Here is a 22,118-nt window from a genome sequence, read left to right on the forward strand (position 1 = left end):
TAGGCGGGAGTGACAAATTTCTAAAAAAATTATTTCAAATCACAAAAAAAATATTCAAAAGCAATGGCAACACTTACTCTTATCAATGCTACCTTTTTTGAAAGCTAGAATTGCACACTTAATTTTAAATCCAGTTATTTCAATCAATCGTTGTTTAAATATAATCGATTTCAAAGTCATCAATTGGAAAAAGTAAGTTCAAAAAAATACATTGAATACTATTTTTTCCAAGACTGTTAGTTTCAATACGAAATTTGTTCAAGAAAGTTACAAAAAAGCCGAAAAGAAAACGAAAGAAAAAACACCTCCAAATCATATTGAAATCATAGATTTTTTTAAAATCTATGTCATTTTTTGTCATTTTTTGAAAAAATATAAAATTACAAAAAACGAGAAGGAATTCTAAGTACATGATTTTTTTTAATGAAAGAACATAAAATATTGATACATATGTTGGTAAAAAAAAAGTTCTGTCCATTAACCTGATTTTTTTGTGTTATACACTCTTTTCATAACACTCCAAAAACTACTTCCACCTGATTTTGTGTGATATTTTCCGGTGTAGGAAAATGGACAACTTTAATTCAATCGGAACAAAATTAAAAGACGCAGATGGGGAAATAAACGTTTTGACCCAAACTAGCATTACTGTGCTAGCTTTCATAAAAGAGAAAAATGGATTGTCTCACTGTTCGCACCTTTCCCCTACTTATTCCATAAGACTCGCGGATTGTACCTGGAGTGGAGACTAAGCAGTTGAAACAAAATTCTGCAAAAATTAGATAATTTTGTTTTCGCTATTTATAAAACTAAGTATGTAATTGATGTAAATCCACCGTGGAACTAAAGAAAAAAAACATGATCATGATCTTCCGGGTTCTTTAATTTTGAGAATATTTAGGCTGGTAAGTTATACTTTATTTCACTGCCCTTGTTGGGCAAGTTGCTCTGGCTTCCATTAATTTTTTTTTTTTATATTTATATCTACCTAACTTATACCTACTGTTTCATGAATTTAAAGAAAACGAAGTAAAAAATAACACTAATTAAAATGTTTCCCGTTACTTTGACACCCTTTCTTCATGCGCCTTGTTCTACCTTTCCTCACCATACCAATATCATAACCTATTCACACTCATTTTATTCACAACTGCAAACTGCCGTCTTCCTGTGAGTGACTGGGTCTAAATTCCGCATAACAACAACAATAAGAATCCATGGACAAGGTTTCCAAAAAAAAAAAAAAAAACAAAATAGAACCCCAAACAAATAAAAAACACAACCAGTTTTCCACCAATGGTAGAAAGTGAAGAGGCTCATTCGTGCATGCAATATGACCTGGTCTCTGCTGCGCCACCGTGTAAAGTAAACAATACAGAGCCATGTTTCTTCCCACGAATAAAACAATCAATCTACTCTCTCAGTACTGTTTGAAATGCCAAGTGAAACAAGGAAAGACAAATCTTATTTATAACCAAGCCCCTTTTTGTGAAACAAACTTCCCTGGGTACTGTTGATATTAAAAAGTCTCGTGCTCTCTACGTATCCGCACTCAGTCTTTCTCTTTCTTTCACGCACTCAATAACTGTATATTCCTTCTAAAATATCCAATGAGAATTTAAACAGTTACGGAACGAATCAACTGGCTGGTTGACGCTCACCCCAAAAAACCTCTACACTTATTGATGTGTGTCATGAAGGTAGTGTTTGTACCTACACGAAACAGTATCAGTATCCATATCAGTTATTCCGTACCGGGTCCCCGTTGCAAATTCGTACGCAAGCCAACAACGTTGGTTTTACAAAACTCAACCTAACTTACATAGTTCGTAGAATTTGGAACAAAAGCAATTATATGTTAACATATTTTGCGTTTTAGCGTCGTCGTGCTAGTAGATATGTTCTTTTGGTGCTATCGTCGTTTTCTGCCGTCACCGTTGTCGTCAGAGTTTAAACGCGTTTTTATTGAAATTGCCGTTGGCGTTGGTTTGCAATATTTTGCTTAATTTTCCATTTTTTGATTTTTGTTTTTCTAATCAATTACCTACCTATAAATTATTGACAACACGTCGTCGCCGTCGAGACAAATTTCGATGTTGAAGTAAGACATTGTGCGTCTAAGATTATTGTGTCTGTGTTTTGTGTGTGAAAACAGCATGAAAAATTGCAAATATTTCTTAAAAAATAAAATATGTATTTATATGAAGTTAAAAAATAGTTAAAAGAAGCTAACAAAAGGAAAACAAAAAAACAAACACCTGTAGGAGCTTAATTCATAATTCAAACAACAACAACAACAGCATCAACAACAACAACAAAGTATAATCTAGTTTTTCAATCAGTACCTATAGTGTGTGTCATTCAAATCAGCAGCAGCTTTCTTTATTATTATTATTTTTTTTTTATTTTTTTTTGTTTTAAATCATCTAACGTTAAATTGTTCACATTTTTGGGTGCCCATTTTTGTTTTCGTAATAATGCAAACGACATAACTGTCACAAGAGTGCTACAAGTGTTTTTAAAAATGAAAATTTAATTTTAAATACCTGCCTAACTCTCGGTTTTTTATACGTACCAATATGTTAACATACTTACACCTGTTTATATTAATAAGTTTATGAACTTTTTCTTTTCAACTAGGTATATTATTTGTCTTTTTAGTGTAAAATTGGTTGTTTGTAGACAATAATTCATTTAAGATAGGTACCTAACCTACCTACCAAAATAAATAGTTAAATGAAACTAAAACTTACATAGTTTGGTTCCTTCCATCCTGTCCATCAATCTGCTATAACAAATATCACTGGAATTTTAATTTGGATTATGACTTTTCATGGATAAGTATTATTACATTGGTCATCGAAGTTTTTGATGAATAAACCAAACACCTACGTTTCCAAAGTTTTTGATAATTTGAACTATAATTCGGAGTCAGTAATATTCATTCAGATCCCGATTTTGAAATATTACTGGTAGAGCATGCAAACAAACCAGTTTATGGGGTTTTGTTTCAATTGTTTAGATATTTTAAAATCTGTTTAAATCTTTCCGATAGCTCTTGTATTGTCTGAGATATCTTATATTGCAGATATTGTGTTTTGGCTTATTACATGAAGCTATACAAAACAATTTGTTTCCATTTCCTAACAGTAATATATCCCAAGCGGTATCTAAACCCTTGAAAAAGTAAGTAGGTATAGTTGGGTTTATTCATCACAAAATTTTAATATTTTTGACCAGTGACCTATACTTGTATCGCCAAGGGGTTAGGCTGTTAACCATAGATAGCTTAAACAACAAAAAATATAATCACAAACACTGAATTGTAGTAGGGACTAGGGAGAACTATACATATTCTTCAAATAAAAAAAAAATTAATTAAATGCATTGGCGAAAAGTTAGTCAAAATATGTGTTCACGTATTTTTTAATAAGTAGGTATATTATAGATATGAAGTGAAAGGTCGGCCACCTGAATTAGTCGATGCCGTCTTTGGATTATTGGATATATTATGGTCATCAAAATCTGAGCTCCCGAGCTATAAAATGGTTTTCAATAAAACGCTGGCGCTGCGCTGGTTAAGTCGGTACCATTAAAATTCACTTATTTAATCTCTCCTCGTCTCAATTTTGTGAAGGTACCTAAGCAATTTCTTTTCTATAGCAACTACTGTACTTATAGGTGCGTGAATTATGTTTTTGTTTTTTTGAAGCACAGGGCTTACAACTTTTGGAGAGAATATAATCAAAAGCTTCAATTCAGTCAATGCTGAGTTATCTCATGGAATTTTGGGGATTACCTAAATCGAGTTTATTTTTTACCTTTCAAACTGAAATACTGGAAATTTTAGCTTCTTTTTGTTACTTTTTGAACAAAAAAAAGGGAGGCCGTTTCCATTCGGAAGAAATAGCCGAAATGCAAGGACACTTCCTTTAAAAATTCAGATAGTCTTAGTTTCTATTTATCAGATGTCGATCGCCAATCAAGTAATTACTTGGCTTAACTTTAAGACAGAATTGTTAGTGCGAATGACGACAGAGCTCTTGGTTATATCCCAGCCTTCACAATCTTCAGGCTTTCGGGGTAATGCCTCTTGCGAAGAATTGACAAGGCATCCAATAGTATCATTGTAATCCTCAGAGGAGAATCGGGGAGTTAGTGCTATTAGATTTTCTTGAAATTATTCAATTTTAACAGTGATCGTTTTACTGATGCGTTCTACAGATGCTAGAGTTCCAATTTTATTTCAACCTTTTTTCTTCCTACCTTATAGCATAGGTAGTTTTTTTTCTGGAAAAATTAAGTCGCTTGAAATCTATGACTCTTGGTCCGAAATTTCATATGGATTACAAACACAAAAGTAAGAACTTGTCACATAAAAATTTTCCACCTTGTTACACCTGTTTCCCTGTCAAAATCTTGTGTGTATCAAATATCAACCTATACTGTTTTTTTTTTCGACCAATTGATACGTAAGTCATTTATTATGAGACACGGAAAAAAAGCTGGATTTAAACAAAAGGATAGTTTTTTGTTTTTATTTTGTTTTATGTGGGACATGTGGGACTCTCGTAAGAATGCGCGCCATCAGAAGATTATAGCTCACACTGGGATATTCTACCATTAGATATCGTTTTCCGAAGACTCTTTGAAAAAAGATTTATACAACATCGGACAGAAAATTATAAGACAAAAAAGACTATGTTCCAAGAAATGAATGATGAATGACCTGATATAGTAAATCCATGACAATATTTTTGAATCAACAAATTTAAATCTTAGTGAGTTATTTACTTCAAAAAGCCCTTACTGATGCATTCGTAGCTACTAGTGACCTTAACATCGCAGGTCGGTGTATTCTGATCCATGAAAGCTCTATCATAACTAATCGCAAAATGATATATTTTTTAATTTGTACCATTTTCTTTTTTGAGCTAATTTTTGCTTTCAAAGGTTACATCTCTGAAAATGCTTAATAAACAAAAAATTAAGCTCTGTAATTTAATATTCAACTTCTAGTTTTTGAATAAGGTTAATCTTTTCATAGAAAAAGGTTTTTTTCGAAAATCATTATCAATGGTATTTCCAATATACTGAGGGAAAAAACGCAATGTAAAATGCAATACGGTAAACGTGGATTCAATACTGAAAAAAAACCTACATGATTTAAAACTTTCGCCTTAAACGCATATTCATTTTTTAAAATAGTTAAATCAATATTTCAAAAAAAGGTTTATATGTTTTAAAAAGTTAATTGGTTTAGCCATTTATACATATATACCTATGTATATTTATTATATTACATTTTAATGAAATGACCGATATATGGGGTGACCAATAATTGTGTTGACTTTGTGACCCACAGTTAACTTAGTGCCAGTACGGTTTTTTGTCCTTTCAATTTCGTTTAACCATTAATTTTATTTAAAATATTGCATTTCTTTCAATGAATTTTAAACGATTTAGTAAAACGCTTAAGTCATTTTAGTAAGTCAAAGAGCATTAGCGCAACATTTTATAAGATTTAGTAAAATGCTAAAGCTATTTCAGTAATTTAATTCTTTAAAATTTTGCGCATTATATTTTAAGCGTATTTAAAATTGTAATTTTATTGCCTTCAGGAAAAAAATCAATGTATTCGAAAAGTTCGGCCATTATTACTTATTATTATTAATTTTTCGGTAAATTAAAACAAAATTTCATTTTGACTGAATATCCTTCAGATTTCGTCAGTGGCCTCAAGTCCAAGGTAACTTAATGGCAAACTTAGGAGAGTTACAGGTTAAAAACGGTGTGAATTTTTGAAATAACTAGAAAGTTTTTAAATTGCTTATATTTTGAAAATAAATTGTCATTTGTACTTAACTTTTTCCCTAAGTTTATGGAAAAGTGTATTTATGCTGCGAATAAAATAACCCCACTTTACAGTAGGTACATATTAGAAAAATAAAACAAAGAACTTAGTGATGAGACAATCTACTGTGACAATTGAGTAAAAAATTAATTATTATTGAATTATTATTAGCTACAACAGAAGTAAATTTACCGGCGAGGTGTAGCGAGAAACAAAAAGGAGATTTTGCGACCAATCAGTAGTATTATGTATACGGCAGGTGCTCCTATATAACCTCTTTGAGTTTCTTGGAACGAGTTACCCGCCTCTGTTCTTCCATCCCAACTCAAAATCCAGAACTTCAAAACTAATGTTCATATGTATCTCCATTCAAACCCCTCCCTATTTTCCTAATGCTCGTACTGTGTTCACTATAATGTGTAAATTTATTATTGCGCATTTATTGTAAAAAAAAACTGCCTTGCTTCTTCTTTTGATATTTGTTATAAGTATGTAGTGAAATTCAATTCAATTTTATTTACTAAGTATTAAATGCCACAAAATTGTAGAAACTAATTTATTTTGTTTATATGTAAGCTATCTTTCTATTTGTATTGCTTTGTTTATTCCCCACAAAATATTAATTGACTTGTATAAAACACAAATTCAAAGGGAACAAGTCAAATAATATATATCAAGTAGTTGTATTAATTACAATACCTTAAGATACATAGTTAGTATAGTAATTAAATGTATTGTTTCTTCCTCATAATTTGTATTCAATGTTTTTTATCTGTTTCCTAGTTAGGCACATATTTAATAATAAATAATGGCCAAAAAAACAAAACCACAAAAAAAGTGAAACCAAGTGAATAATGTTAAATAGAAATTCAGAAAACTAAATAACAAATAAGAAGATAATTAATCGCAGTTAAACAAGTGTGCAAATGTTTGCATTGCAACCAACACCGGCTATGGGAGCTGTGGTTGCTCCATGGTCCGGTTCAATGATTGATAGGATACCATCGTTGGATGAAATACCGCATAAAGGTAAAGGTAGGATATACAAATGTTTTTTAAGCCCTTTTGAGAGTTTCAATTTTTAAAATATTTCTTTGAAATTATTATTCTCTGAAATTATTATTACTGGTAGTCGGCAAAGATGGGAGGGGAAGGGGTCGTTTTTAATTTTAAGCTGGACCCACACTAGGTTAAACAATTCAATTCAGCAACAAGTAAACATTTCCAAATTATTCTATTATTCTTAATGATGCACAGCTCAGGTTATTTCAGTTAAGTGTTTTTCACCAGTCATTCCTAAACATAAAATTCTTTCTTCAAAAGAAAAAATAACCCAAAAAGCAAGTAAAAAGCTATTATAGACAAAAAGGTAATTGGCTTGAATAGTTAAAAAAAAAATAGCAACAGTGGCTTATGCCAATTATTTATCAATACCTAAAAATATAGTTTCGATAAAATATTATTCTAAACCTATTTTAGAAATATTTGTGTCTTAATCTAATTTTTTATTTTTGTAAATTTAAAATTTCACCCAGGTAAAATACTTTTAAAAATTTCGTTATCTAAGCTAAGAGCATTTTTTATTCAAGTGAATCATTTCTTTTTTGAGAGTTTCACAACAAACAAACCCTTGCCAAAATCTGAAAAGCGCAATTATCTATGGGTTTTCACAAATTCAAAAATCATTTGAAATCGAGAATACAGAGAGTACTTATAACTTTTAAACAACTTGAAGATGTTTAATCTCGTTTTTATTGAAGGTTGTATAAACCAACAATTTTATTTCACGTAGTCAAACATTTCTTAAACGTCAAACTGTTCACTTTGAAGACTTTAGCTGTGTTTTATTGGCATTGCTATCCGTATCTGCAAATGGCGTTTAAATGAGTTACAAAAAACAAAACGCAGCTGACGATAAGAATAGAAGCTAAACCAAGCTGCGAATAGAAGTGTATTAGTTTGCGTTTTCCTTTTTCTTGGTGCCTGCGTACATACATTTTTGTTCAGTGGTAATATTTAGGAAATCCTACAGCGGATAGCTTTCCCAAAAAACACGCCTACTGACATTTGTTGTTTTTAGAAAGCATCAATGGGAACTGCAAAGTTATTTTTTTAATGGCAAAAATCAATTTATCATAAGTCTTTAAACAGTCATCAAAAACTAAGCTAATAAATTCTTCCGAAAATTAATTAAAAACTGGTGTTATTTTAAATTTGTATATATCAAGTTATTCAAAGTCACAGATTCGCTTACTTCCTTATTGCAGGTAACTTTTCAGTGAAATATCCTCCAACCATTAGCTCCGTGAAGCCAGAACTGCGACCTCAAAATTTTTGAACCAAATTTGTCTAATTCGTTTGTCCATGTTTGCCCACCCAAAATTTTCGTTTTTCTCCATATATTTTTAGGCATTCTCCTTTGAATTAAGCTCTTATTTTACTTAAATAAATAATTATTCTTTTGTCTGAAAATAAAATTTGATGTTTTTTTTTTTTGGAGACCTCCTTCCGGGAACTTGAACTTGGTTCAAACATTTTAGATAGTTTGGTTCAAAAACACAAATCCTTAAAAAATAAATATTTTCAAATGTTTGAGGAATGGCACGTTCAATTTTTTTTTTTCATAAACATAGGTGCAATTCTTTTCTTTTAATGAAAAAAAAGGGTGTTCATAACTTCGGTCCTGCATAACTTCGGTTTTTCATAGCTTTGGTCCATATGCATAAAAAAGTAAATACTAACTATATGAAATTAATAAGTATAAACTAGGTTTGATATGCACAATATGTGGATAAAAATGTTAATACTTGACAGTTTTTATAACTGACTCCTAAAAAAGAGGAGGTATTCAATTCGTCTGTATTTTTTTTCTGTATTTTTTTTTTCTTTTGTTTGTTACCTCATAACTTTGGACTGAGTGAACCAATTTTGATAATTCTTTTTGTATTGGTAAGCTGGTGCCTGCAGTGTGGTCCCATTTCGTTTAGTTCTGGCTATAGGAACTATGAGAAAAACCATAAAACCCATGTTTTCATCCATTGAAGTCGGTTTTGTTTTATTTTTGATAAAATTTTGATTATTAAAGTTCAAAACTCTGTTACTATTTCCTATTTTCGATATAAACGCCCATATTCCGCAATTCGACCGAAAGTGAATTAAAATCACTTTTCAATTTCACGTGAAAAGAAATATCATATTCTTCTTTTCGATCGATTTCGAAAACTTCGAAATTGCTTCGAATTGTCAAAACTAAAGGATCATCATTTTTATTTTGTTTCTAAATTGAAAGTACTGCTGCTTTGCACTTGGATGCAATTTTTTTTGGCAATTTTAATGGCAAAAAAGCAGAATTTAAAAGATAAAATAAGAAGACACATTTTGTGAGACAAATCAAATACTTATGTATGTAGGTATGTAAACGTAAATGCAAATATTATTAATACCAATGAATTAGTTAAAGTTTAAAGCGAATAAGGTTGCAAACACAGAGGCAGTGATGAATTATGATATTTCTTGCCTCATACCTATATGTTACAAAACATTAAAAATATAAGTTTTGATAGTATTTTGTCCAAAAATTGTAGATTTATCAAAAAAAGCACAAAATTCACGAACAGAAACAAAGTGAATTGAATTCGATTAAAAAACCTGAAAAAAAATGCAGAACACCAATAACTTCACTTTCGGCAAGTGAATGCGCAAAAACTGAAATGCTGAACTGAAAATTTTTTTAATTAAATTCTTTTTGATGTTTAATCCCAAATATATATTTTTTCGTAATATGTTGCTCTTTTAATCCAAATCAGGAGTCGAAACTGGAATTTGCTTAAAGAATTCATTAAATATGTTGACAACTAAGATTTTGAGATTTCAAAAATTTCAATTTCCAATATCTTTGAGAAAAATATTATTTTTAGAAAAAAAAAGTAAATATACGATAAAATACAGAGTTTTGAGCTTGCATTAGAAGTTTGCAAAATTTAACGGTGATGTTATTCGACGTCAAAATACTAAATACTAGATCTGAAGAATTTCCAATTGGACTAAAATTCGAAAAAAAATTTACCTCAACCCTCAACGTCAGCTAAGCCTTTTACTCAAACAAACACAAACAGCCGTTTCAGAATTTGGAGGGGGCTCAAGCATTTGAGCTGCCCTAAATCTCTAAGATTTACGAACAAGTTTCAGTTAGTCATGTACCTACTTACATTATGATGAAATCAGATAAATAAAAACATGATTTTGAAGGCTTGGGGGGCTTGTTTCTCTTCCTCCGACGGCGAAGTTTTCTAGGGCGTTTCTAGGGCGTTTCGATTTTATCGAAACCAGGCTCAAAAAATAGGTTCCTGAAAATTTGAGCCCTGAATATTAATGTTAAGTACCTACTTCCGCATCGCACTTTTTTATTTCCCATAAGAATACCAAAGGAAATTGTTTTTTCTTCTGATTCGTAAAACTAATGAAGAATTAACTCCACTGCCATGCGAGTAAATTATTTTTTTGCTTAAAGTTATTTTAAAAATTATTTAATAAAACACTTTGTTTATCATACATTTCTCGAAGAAAATTGGGCTCTTGAGCAGGAAAAAATTAACAGCCTTAAAAATTAAAATCTGAGCAGCCAAAAGAGATATCAACATTTTTTAAACGCACTTACAAAGATTATAGACCAGGGTCGAAGCCTTCAAAAACATTAATAAGTAAAAAAAGTGGTTCTCCTTAAAGTCGGTTTACGGAAGATAATTTTACGTGATAACGTCATAAGAATATAGGTTGTGTGCTTTTTTTAAAAAAAATTATCTAAAAATTATTTATATGTCAACTTTCTTGTAAAAAAATGTATTAGATAATAATTGTAAAGTTATTAAGGTAAAGAACAAGACCTTACATATTAGTAACAACAGTTGGGTCAATAGGCGAGTGCCAGTGCCTGACGGTAAGACACTCTCTGTTGGAAATAAATACCTATGATAAACTGCAACTAAAGATAAAGTCTGATAAATAGTTTTTAAAATTTCTATTTTTGTCGATTTTTTAAGATGAAAATTCTTATTCAAATGAAATGAAATAAAGTCATATTGAATTTAACAGAATTTAAGCGGTTTCTACTTATTTTAAGCTGACATCGTAACAGGGCTGGATTTATGGTGAATATCATCTTATTTTAAGATGCCCTTTTTTCTCCTTGTAGGTACCTACTAGTCAAACACATAACCCTACATTAGGCTTTGCCTTAGTAGTAGTCTATTTAATACTTAGACAATACATACCACATAAATTGCTGAATTTCTTATGTGAAAATTTTCCTGTTTTAGAGTTCTTTGAAATTTTAATTTTTGAAAAATGTAATAGAGTTTTTTTTGCTGTATTTAAATATTTTCGGCTATGACCTGTTGTAGGTACCTACATTATTAACATTTTTTTTTAAATATTTGACTTTTGTGCTTCTAGAGGGCGCCATAATAAAATTAATATATAGCCCATAACAAGCGAACGAACAAGACGCTTCCAACGATTTCTCATTTTTAAATTATGAAAAATAATTAAGAAATTAGATGGAAGAGTTGAACAAACATACTGTGCTGTGCTGTAGTCAATTCAAACAAATTATTTCATGACTTTAACCTCTAGGAGGTGTCATATTTCATTTAACTATATTTAATAAGCTAGACACTTCTAAAAATAATACCTCATTTGTCATATTATAATCACTAGTTTTGAAGCTATTATTAAACAGATTAATATATAAAAACCAACTCACTAAACATTAGACCCAGCTTTCCCTTATTCGGGTAATAAGTAAATAAGTAAATACAAAAACTAATTAAATTTCGGCAATGGCATTATGCTAAAAGAAAACAACAAAATATGTTAATCAAAAAACTTATAACATTGTTTCCATCCTTAATAAAAAAGAATTTAAATAGAATCACATATAAATGAATAAAACCTTATTTAAGAAAAAAAATATTTTATTTTAAACAAAACAATATTTTTTATTTGTTTACTTATAGACAATGTCATTGCCATGAGAAATCTACAGTATATGGGTACAGGAAAAGTTGCTGCTGTGGATACAACAACGGCCGAATCATCCTCTACTCCGACACACTCGTCATCGTCATCATCATCGTCGTCATATTTTGCAGCGACAACTTATTACCATTTAACTGATGATGAATGTATGTTACACTTTAAGAACTAATTTTTTTTAGCAATTTTAAATTTTACCAAAAATAATAAAAACAAACAATTCAAACTAAATAGGTAAAATACATTTTCAAGACTTGATTTTTATTAGATAATTGCTAAGTAGTGAAGTAGGAAAACTTCGACGATTAGATGCCATAGGTTTAAGGGTTTAAAAAATTTAAGCTTTGTAGTTGATTAAATCAGAGAATTACTTGGTATATAATAATAATAATTAATGATTTAATTAAAAATAAACGTTTAAATAAACATATTCGCGCCTTTCCAGATACACGTATACAGGCGTACAGTGGCCACAGCGTGGGTTGAGGCCGAACGAGGCAGTCCCAATTTAACCACCTCTCATTTTTAAAATAACTTTACTATAGCTGCATTTGGGCAGTTATAGTTAGTTATATGGAAGTTGAACATAACCTTTACTTCAAATTTAAGTTTAACTGAGTTCGAAATATCACAAAATTTCAAATTGGTTTAAAGACATTCTTTCAATTTTCGTATAAGTAGATTGGGTTTGAGGTTTGACTTTGACCAAACCAAAATACATATAATGTATAATAAGTAGGTTCATTAGACTTATTCAAAAACTTTTTTTTTGTTCATATGTATATCGAAAATAATGTTGCAAATTATGAAAAAAAAAATGCTTTAAAAGTTACAGCCCTTAATAATTATTATAAAGTACTTTCGCATGGCAAATCAATTTCCAACATGATTTATATGGAGTATTGTGTTTTGTTTTTAGAATTTTAAAACTTTTTAATGGTTCATCAAAAAGGCTACCCCTAAATTGTCTTGTATAAAATTCAATGCTCTACAAAAAAGCTCTTGTAAATTTTCTTAAAAACTAACGCGAAAAATTTTTTAAAATAATATTTAGTTGAAAAAATAAATAATTTGATTTTATTGAACAATTCTAAAACGATAGTAGATATTAAGCTGGGTCCACACATACAGAACTGCGACCTCAAAATTTTTGAACCAAATTTGTCTAATTCGTTTGTCCACCGTTTGTCCATGTTTGTCCACCCAAAATTTTCGTTTGTCCACCCTTCAAAAAAAATTTAGAGCAAATTCTTTTTTTTTTATATTAAGTCCAACTGCAATCGTTTTTCCACCTCGAGTTTTATATACATACCAAATATTATGGTTTTTCACCCCCCGTTTAGGAGCAATTCCAAAAACATTCCCCTAAATCCCCAAAAATCAATTTTTATCAAAAATTCAAACTGCTGTCGTTTGTCCACGTCGAGTTCTCTACGTATACCAAAAATCATCGTTTGTCCACCCTCTGTTTAGGAGATATTCCAAAAAGAATTTTTTTATAGCAGCTCTCAAAAATACGCATACACCACAGTGTACCTCTACTGAAAATTAAAAAGTCCTCAAAAATTATTATTTTTCACCCCCCGTTTAGGAGCAATTCCAAAAACATTCCCCTAAATCCCCAAAAATCAATTTTTATCAAAAATTCAAACTGCTGTCGTTTGTCCACGTCGAGTTCTCTACGTATACCAAAAATCATCGTTTGTCCACCCTCTGTTTAGGAGATATTCCAAAAAGAATTTTTGAAGTTATACTTCTTATGGGAGGGTGGGTATGAAAATTTACTTTTTGACAAGAATGTCAAAGGGATTATGACGCGATCACCCTGGGTAGCAGGGCTGTCGTTTCACCTTTAGAGTACGCAGTACTTTAGTATTTAAAAATGCAGTACGCCACAGTACGGCAAACATAAAACACACAACACGTAGCAAGTTACATGTTTCATGTGGCAAGTTGCATGTGGCAAGTTGCGTGTGGCAAGTTGCATGTGGCAAATTGCGTGTGGCAAGTTGTGTGTGGCAAGTTGCGTGTGGCAAGTTGCATGTGGCAAATTGCGTGTGGCAAGTTGCATGTGGCAAGTAACATGTGGCAAGTTGCCAGGGTTGCAAAAAGCTAACATTTCAGCTCAGCTCACAGCTCAGCTCAGCTCACAGCTCAGCTCAAATTTGAGCTAGGTACCATAGCTCAGCTCATTTGAGCTGAGCTGAAAGTGAGCTGAGCTGAAAGTGAGCGCCCCAACTTCCAACGCCTATATCTCGGAATTTTGAAAAAAATGAAAAAAATTTTTTTGATGCCAAAAGGTAGCGGGGACTCTAACCTACATTTGGGTACAACTTCCATCCCTGTAGGTACACGCGTTCTCAAACCAGGAGAACTTAAAGGTAAAAAAAAAGTTAAGCCCGATTCTGAAAAAAAAGGCATGATGTGGCGGTTTAACATGGAAGGCGATTTTTTAAAAATCTGATAATGTGCAAAGCGTAGGCCCATGACACAAGCTATCATTTGGCACCACTCCCAAAAATTGCTCTCAAGCGGTTTAGCTTCCAGGAGCGTTCAAAGATTCGGGGATTTTTCGAAAAAAAAATTTACCCCAACTTTCAAACGCGATTTTCTCGGAATTTTGAAAAAAATCGAAAAACCGGATTATACCACTTTCGGGTAGCTGAGAATATAAGCTTTCATATGGCACCACTCCCCTGTCTCTAGATCAAAGCCTTCCAACGCCTATGTCTCGGAATTTTGAAAAAAATGAAAAAAAAAATTTTTGATGCCAAAAGGTAGCGGGGACTCTAACCTACATTTGGGTACAACTTCCATCCCTGTAGGTACACGCGTTCTCAAACCAGGAGAACTTAAAGGTAAAAAAAAAGTTAAGCCCGATTCTGAAAAAAAAGGCATGATGTGGCGGTTTAACATGGAAGGCGATTTTTTAAAAATCTGATAATGTGCAAAGCGTAGGCCCATGACACAAGCTATCATTTGGCACCACTCCCAAAAATTGCTCTCAAGCGGTTTAGCTTCCAGGAGCGTTCAAAGATTCGGGGATTTTTCGAAAAAAAAATTTACCCCAACTTTCAAACGCGATTTTCTCGGAATTTTGAAAAAAGTCGTAAAACCGGATTGTACCTGATTTTTTTTATGATTAAAAAAGAAATATTTTACTAAAAAAATAGAAATATATTTACTATTAACCCTAGAAAGATAATCTACGTCTGTAAGACGTATGGCGTGTAAAGAACTGTTTTATCTAATTCAATTCAAATTTCTGGGTTTTTGTTAAATTGATTTGATTTATTATATCACTTCTTTAAAATAATCTAAGTAATGAGTTAAATAAATATGACAAAAAGTGTTAACATAAGACCAAAAATCTTTTTTAGAATCATACGTCTCTGAGACGTATATTATGATTATCTTTCTAGGGTTAAAAAAACCAAGAGAAAGAAAAATTATCTGTTTTATTTATAAAAATATGCATGTGTTAAAATAATGCCATTAATAACTAGAACCAAACATCTTGAGCTATGGTGTTTTATAAAAGTTTAAAATATCTTCATATTTCATTATACTTTCCAAATAAAAATCAATGTATCCTCTCACCCATCACAGCTCAGCTCACTTTACTTTAGCTCACCCAACAGCTCAGCTGAACCATCAGCTCAGCTGACTTTCAGCTCAGCTCAAATGAGCTGAGCTATGGTACATAGCTCAAAAGTCAGCTAGCTCAAAATTTGAGCTGAGCTGTGAGCTGAGCTCAGCTCACTTTTGAGCTTTGTAGCAACCCTGCAAGTTCCATATTGCTACTACTAGTGCTGAAGCACACACAATTCTCATAAAATAACCATATCGCACATTTTATGCTCAATTCATTTAGTTTCGTTAAGCGTATACCGTACGTTCTGAACCGCACAACATGTGTAAATTTCACAGAATAAATTGAAAACTACATAGACGCAAGGAGGATGAAAGAATTAATTTATTGTTCACTTGATAAAAATGTAAAAAAACGATGTGTGGATTAATTAATTTAATAATAGAAATTAAAAATATCAAATGAAATTCATTTACATATACTGAATGAGAAGTATAACTTCAGTCGCGTGTACATGTGTACACACACTCTTTTTTTTTTATAGCAGCTCTCAAAAATACGCATACACCACAGTGTACCTCTACTGAAAATTAAAAAGTCCTCAAAAATTATTATTTTTCAAAAATTCAAGCGGCAATCGTTTGTCCACCTCGAGAAATGTAAACAAACAAAAAATCATCGTTTGTCCACCCTACGTTTAGGAGATATTCAAAAAACAAAATTTCTACTGAAAGATTCAAAGTCCCACAAAATCGCCAATAAATGGTATACGTATAGAACTTGAGGTGGACAAACGACAGAAATTTGAAATATTGAAAAAAGTCAATTTTTGGAGATTTTATGGGACTTTGAAATTTTCAGTACAAATTTTGTTTTTTGAATATCTCCTAAACGTGGAGTGGACAAACTATGATTTTTTGTTTGTATACATTTCTCGAGGTGGACAAACGATTGAATTTTTGAAAAATAATAATTTTTGAGGACTTTTTAATTTTAGTAGAGGTACACTGTGGTGTATGTGTACTTTTTTGAGAGTTGCTATAAAAAAATTCTTTTTGAAATATCTCCTAAACAGAGGATGGACAAACGATGATTGTTGGTATAGAACTCGAGGTGGACAAACGACAGCAGTTTGAATTTTTAATAAAAATAGATTTTTGGGGATTTTAGGGGAATTTCAATTTTTCAGGGCAAAATTTGTTTTTGGGATTGCTCCTAAACGGAAGGTGGAAAAACGATAATATTTGGTATGTATATAGAACTCGAGGTGGACCAACGATTATTAGAATTCAGCGGGTCCAAAAACATATAGAAAGGTAGGTCTGGTTCCTGGTACATGAAATTTTTTTTTTGTGTGTGCCGGGGATGACAGAGACATGTCATGACATTAAGAAAATGATATTGCATAGTTTTCAATATAATAACACCGGCACACAAAAAAAAAAGTTGTATGTACCAGGAACCAGACCTATCTTTCTATATGTTTTTGGACCCGCTGAATTCGAATTTCAAGTCGCTTTTCCCCGGTCACCCTCCAGTTTTAGGAAAAATGTAGAAAAGACAACAAAAAAGGAAAAAAAAACTTCCTGTTTTGCATTTTACTCAAAACTGGAGCTTGGCAGGGTCAAACGGACTTGAAATTCGGATTCAGCGTGCCCAAAAACATATAGAAAAATAGGTCTGGTTCCTGGTACATGGCACTTTTTTTTTGTGTGCCGGTGTTATAATATTGAAAACTATGCAATATCATTTTCTTAAAATACTGGACTTTCGAAATGTATGAATATTTGTTGTCATATTGATTAATATTTTAGTGAAACTGAATAATTTGTTTAATTAAACTAAGCGTTGGAAATGCTTTCCCCGATACTGTATATTTAAATGGTAAAGAAAATGTAATTTTCACTTACCATAAAATCTGTATTTCATTCTAATTGTTTTCTTTGCTAAAAAATACCTTGTGATAATTCTAGTTGTGCTTAGATTTTAATTTGCATAAATAGAAATTACAAAATTAGTTTTTGTCATACCTGATCAAGAATGTAGTTTCGACGTCTTTTCGTAGCTATTTCTTCCAGCGCAGACAAACTCTGTAAGCAGAATTCATAGACTCTGTCCCAATTTCCTTTGTGCAGATGTTTTCGTGGTTTACCATCAATCTAGGAGAGTAAAATAATTTCGCAAATATAAATAACAATATATTTGATTCTTTAGTAGTTTAGCTTTAAATATTTTAATTTTTATAATGGTGTTGCAACGCAATAGGTTTATCTTAATGGGCTTTTAAGTGTCAATATTTGAACCCGGTAACTATGCGATGTTTATAAATTTATCGAGCCCGATCCTCCAAGTTATCGTAAATGAATTTTGCGACATTTTTTTTTTGTAACCAATAACCAATAATATACAACTTTTTTGTATTAATCTTATCAAAAATTGCTCAAGAAAAAATCAACATCGCACAGAGCAGTATTCGACCCCAAAATCCGGTCATAAAAAATTTTGGGTGGACAAACATGGACAAACGGTGGACAAACGAATTAGACAAATTTGGTTCAAAAATTTTGAGGTCGCAGTTCTGGCTTCACGGAGCTTCCACACATGCTTGATCAACATGATCAACATGCGTTTCAAATAGACATAATGAACACATTCCAAACTTGGTCAATTGATATGTAGTCTCAAATATGTCTTATATTCATCAGATAAAATAATTTGGAAATGTTACTGTTTAGTATGTCGATTTGGAGCGTATGTTGAACGTGTCTTATTGAAGATGCAGTTTATAATATGAACGATGATTTAAAAAACATTCACGAGCGGACCGTTAGCAACGACTTAGTTTTTATTTTTTTAAACACAATTTGAATGATTCAGATTTCCCTAAGTTAATCATAAATGGCTATATTCAATTGCATACAGCTTTCCGTTAAGAGTTTGGAGTTTATTTTTAACAAGTCCTCACATCTCACATGATCATGTAATGTAAAAAATGTTATTTGTGGCATTTACGTGGCCTCAGACGCTTGTGGAGATTTTCAGTATAAAGGTATGCCACAGACTACACGACTTATGCTGGTAAAGATCTTTAAGCTCCGATTATTACTTATGGTTCCCTTTTATATAGTGGAATGGATTCAATAAGCAAACAAACTAAAAAGTGAAAAATAAAATACATTGTTTAAAAAACTAAAAATACGTTTCTATCACGCACTAAAACAATAAAATAATGTAATTGACTTATAGGAAATGGTTAGATCAAAACGCGTAGAGCCTTTTTTTTGTTGCGTGTACTTTTAAAAAGTTTGAACAAAGTGCTCGACAATTTTTGATCTTACGATTTCCTAAAAGTCAATTAAATTAGTTTATAGTTTTTAGTGCGTAATAAAAGGGGATTTTTAGTTTTTTAAACTATGTATACATTTTATTTTGCCTTTTATTTGCCTTTTTTTGAATTTTTAGGTCATAAAAATCCTTTCCTTGGTGATCTCATACACAGACTGGAATTTTTTTGTATTGATCACATTTGACTGTCACAAATGTGACTATCACCAATCACCTTAGGTATGCAATTCAACCCCAGTATTTTTGACATTTAACCTTAAATTACTTTTTTTTTTTGTAAAAATGGGGATAAAGATTTTAGCAACATTCTCAATACTGAAACAAAGGTGAGTGAAAATTTTGAACTCTGCGAATAATGTATAGGTAAAATGTGCACTTTGACTGGACTATAAATTACAAAAATAAATCTCAATTGTATCTGGAACTCGAACAGATACGTAAGCAAAACCTTAAGAATAATATAAAAGAAGGTAAAAGCACTTATTATAATATTTGAGCTCCCATTTCGACCCCCTTAATCCTAAAAATGGGAAACCCTATGCACTAACAATTCTAAAAGGTGTGAAACCACATAATAACTGAAATGAATATCAAGAAAAGTAAAAAAGTATCAGATGTTAAATTGAAGGTAATATATGTACATGTACAAACATCTTAAAAGACGCTCACGTGACTGATACAATGAATGCGATCCCTAACAGTGGTGCAATTTAATAGTATTTTATATCTTACACCGAGAAAAAATATAAATTTTACACCAGCAAAATTTAGCATGACTAACAGTGAGGTACATATATAAGGTCTCGTAAATACATATTTCATGGATACGAAAGAACAAAGAGAATTGATTTTACTTTCATGATGCAGAACTTTTTTTTGTTTGCTAGATTTAATAAATATTGTTTTTTTTTTTTGGGTAAAAATCATTTTATTTAAATATTTCTTTTGGAAATTAATCACATTTAATTACGAAACATTATATCTTCCTCCCGTCGCGAAAACCGACCAACTTGACCACTGTGTTTGGTTTGTGTTGCAGAGCAGAAAACAATTAATTTTGAATAAATATTATAAACCATATTTATAAATATTATAAACTTAAAACCAAAAACAAATACCTACTTACAAAATATTACTAAGATATTAGTTTTGGAAAAATTGGTAAAATTTTCTTTTTTGCCTGTGGCCTTAAGCCTGTTATTTGGGCTATTCTACCATTTCTGTTATCCGGTGCCGTGTCATATGGCCATATTTCGAAATATGGCAATATGACGCCATTTGATAGTGTCATGTCATATGGCCATTATCGAACATATGGTTTTTTGTCGCTTTGCTAAAGATTCAAATGGCCATATAATGTTCTATATAGTACATAAGAAAAGCTATACGGAGACAGCTGATTCGGATAAGGAACAAATTATTTCCAAAAATACTAGTGAAGTTCTAAATATATTACAACTTAGACTGCGATGGACAGTTTTAGAATGTCCAGGTATGAAAATAGACTATACGATGTTTCTATCACAATGATAGAAGTGAGCTCAGGGTTCAAGGAGATTTATTAGATGCAACTACCTGTTTCCGGCTACAAGAAATAATTATTAATTGTTTACTTCGCACATATGATAATATATGATAAAATAATATGATAATATGTGATAAAATTTTGTAGGTGTAGTTTTTATCGCTTATTTTTTTTTTCTTTTTTTTTTTTGCTGTAAAATTTAAGCTGAGTTTATCTATAAAAAACATTATCAATTTGCATGAATAGATTTTAATTTATTTACTAGGTGGTACATACTAGGTATAAAATTTAAACTAGTAAAAAATAATCGTCATTCGCTCAGAGCGAAGCGAGCAGAAATAAAATGCATGACTGGGTCGCACGTACTTGCTCTTGCAGTTCTAAGCACTTTTATGTTAGTTTACTTGTAGATTTTAAGAGCTGACTCTATATAAATTTTAAAGAAATTTTGTTGATGTTGGGAAAGAGCCGACATTTACATAGGGCAAAATTTTCTTTCAGTTTTCGAGTACGGGAGGTACACTTTCTAAGTGAGATATAAAAAACAGTTCGAAGCAATTTCGTTTAGGCTGTGGAAATGTGTACAGATGGACGTACAGACGCACAGACGCACAGACGCACGGACGAATTCTCCATCATCGTAATGTTGGTTTTGATTAAAATCCCCCCCCCCCCCCCCCCAAGCCTTCAAGATCATGTTATTATTTAGCTGATTTCATCATAATGTACGTGAGTAACTGAAAATTTTTCAGCTCAGAAGTTCGAGCCCCCTCCAAATTCTGAAATGGCTGTTGCTTGTGTTTGTTTGAATAATAAACTTAGCTGAAGTTGAAGGTTGGCGTACAATTTTTTCTGATTTTAGTCCAATTCGGAATTCTTCAGATAATTTTTTTAGTATTTTGACGTTGAATTACATCGCCGTTAAATTTTGCAAAATTGCTTATGCAACCTCAAAACTCCGTATTTTACCGTCTTAAGTATATTTACTTTTTTTCAAAAATAATATTTTTCGCAAAGATATTGGAAATAGACATTTTTGTAATTCCAAAATGTTAAGGGTCAACATAATTAATGGTTGCGCTTCCGATTTGTATTAAAAAAGCAGCAGATTACGAAAAATATATACTTCGGATTAAACATCAAAAAGAATTTCATTGAAAACAAGTTTTTGAAACTTTTAGGTTCAGCATTTCACTTTTTGCGCATTCACTTACTGAAATTAAAATTAGGTGTTCTGCATTTTTTCATTCAGATTTTCTGATGGAATTTAATTCACTTTGTTTCTGTTCGTGAATTTGGTACCTTTTTTAATGAATCTAACTTAACCTAATTCATTTTTCTTTTAAAATTTGCAATTATATCGCCCATGCTCTGCATTTCACTTACATATTTGATTTGTCTCGCAAAATATGTATGTCTTCTTATTTTTTTCTTTTAAATTTTGCTTTTGTTCCATTAAAATTGCCAATCAAATTGCATCCATGTTCAAAGCCGCAGTAATTTCACTTTAGAAATAAAATAAAAATGGATGACCTTTCAGTTTTGACAGTTCGAAGCAATTTCGAAGTTTTCGAAATCGATCGAAATGAAGAATATGATATTTCATTACACGTGAAATTGAAAAGTGATTTCAATTCACTTTTGGTCGAATTGCGGAACATGGGTGTTTATATCGAAAATAGTGAAGTGTATAGCTCAAAAACTAGACGTAATAGGAATAAATATCTAAACACTTTTGAATTCAGCACATGACAAAGTTCTAACGAAAT

The 22,118-nt window shown here is 31.3% G+C and overlaps 1 protein-coding gene across 6 annotated transcripts in view; it reads left to right on the plus strand.

The window, feature by feature from the left end:
- Positions 1 to 1,643: 1,643 nt before the first annotated feature.
- LOC129920559 (paired box protein Pax-6) overlaps positions 1,644 to 22,118 on the plus strand; it is a 42,520-nt gene continuing 22,045 nt past the window's right edge. For 3 of the 6 annotated variants that reach the window (XM_056001886.1, XM_056001888.1, XM_056001889.1), the window contains exons 1-3: positions 1,644 to 2,319; positions 6,638 to 6,889; positions 11,869 to 12,036. In XM_056001886.1, coding sequence (XP_055857861.1) covers positions 6,781 to 6,889; positions 11,869 to 12,036 — 277 coding nt within the window. In that variant the 5' untranslated portion in view covers positions 1,644 to 2,319; positions 6,638 to 6,780. The remainder of the gene's footprint in view (positions 2,320 to 6,637; positions 6,890 to 11,868; positions 12,037 to 22,118) is intronic. The other 3 variants (XM_056001887.1, XM_056001890.1, XM_056001891.1) reach the window with 3 other exon arrangements.

This window comes from Episyrphus balteatus, chromosome X, assembly GCF_945859705.1.
Source record: "Episyrphus balteatus chromosome X, idEpiBalt1.1, whole genome shotgun sequence".
In the NCBI taxonomy this organism is placed as follows: domain Eukaryota; kingdom Metazoa; phylum Arthropoda; class Insecta; order Diptera; family Syrphidae; genus Episyrphus; species Episyrphus balteatus.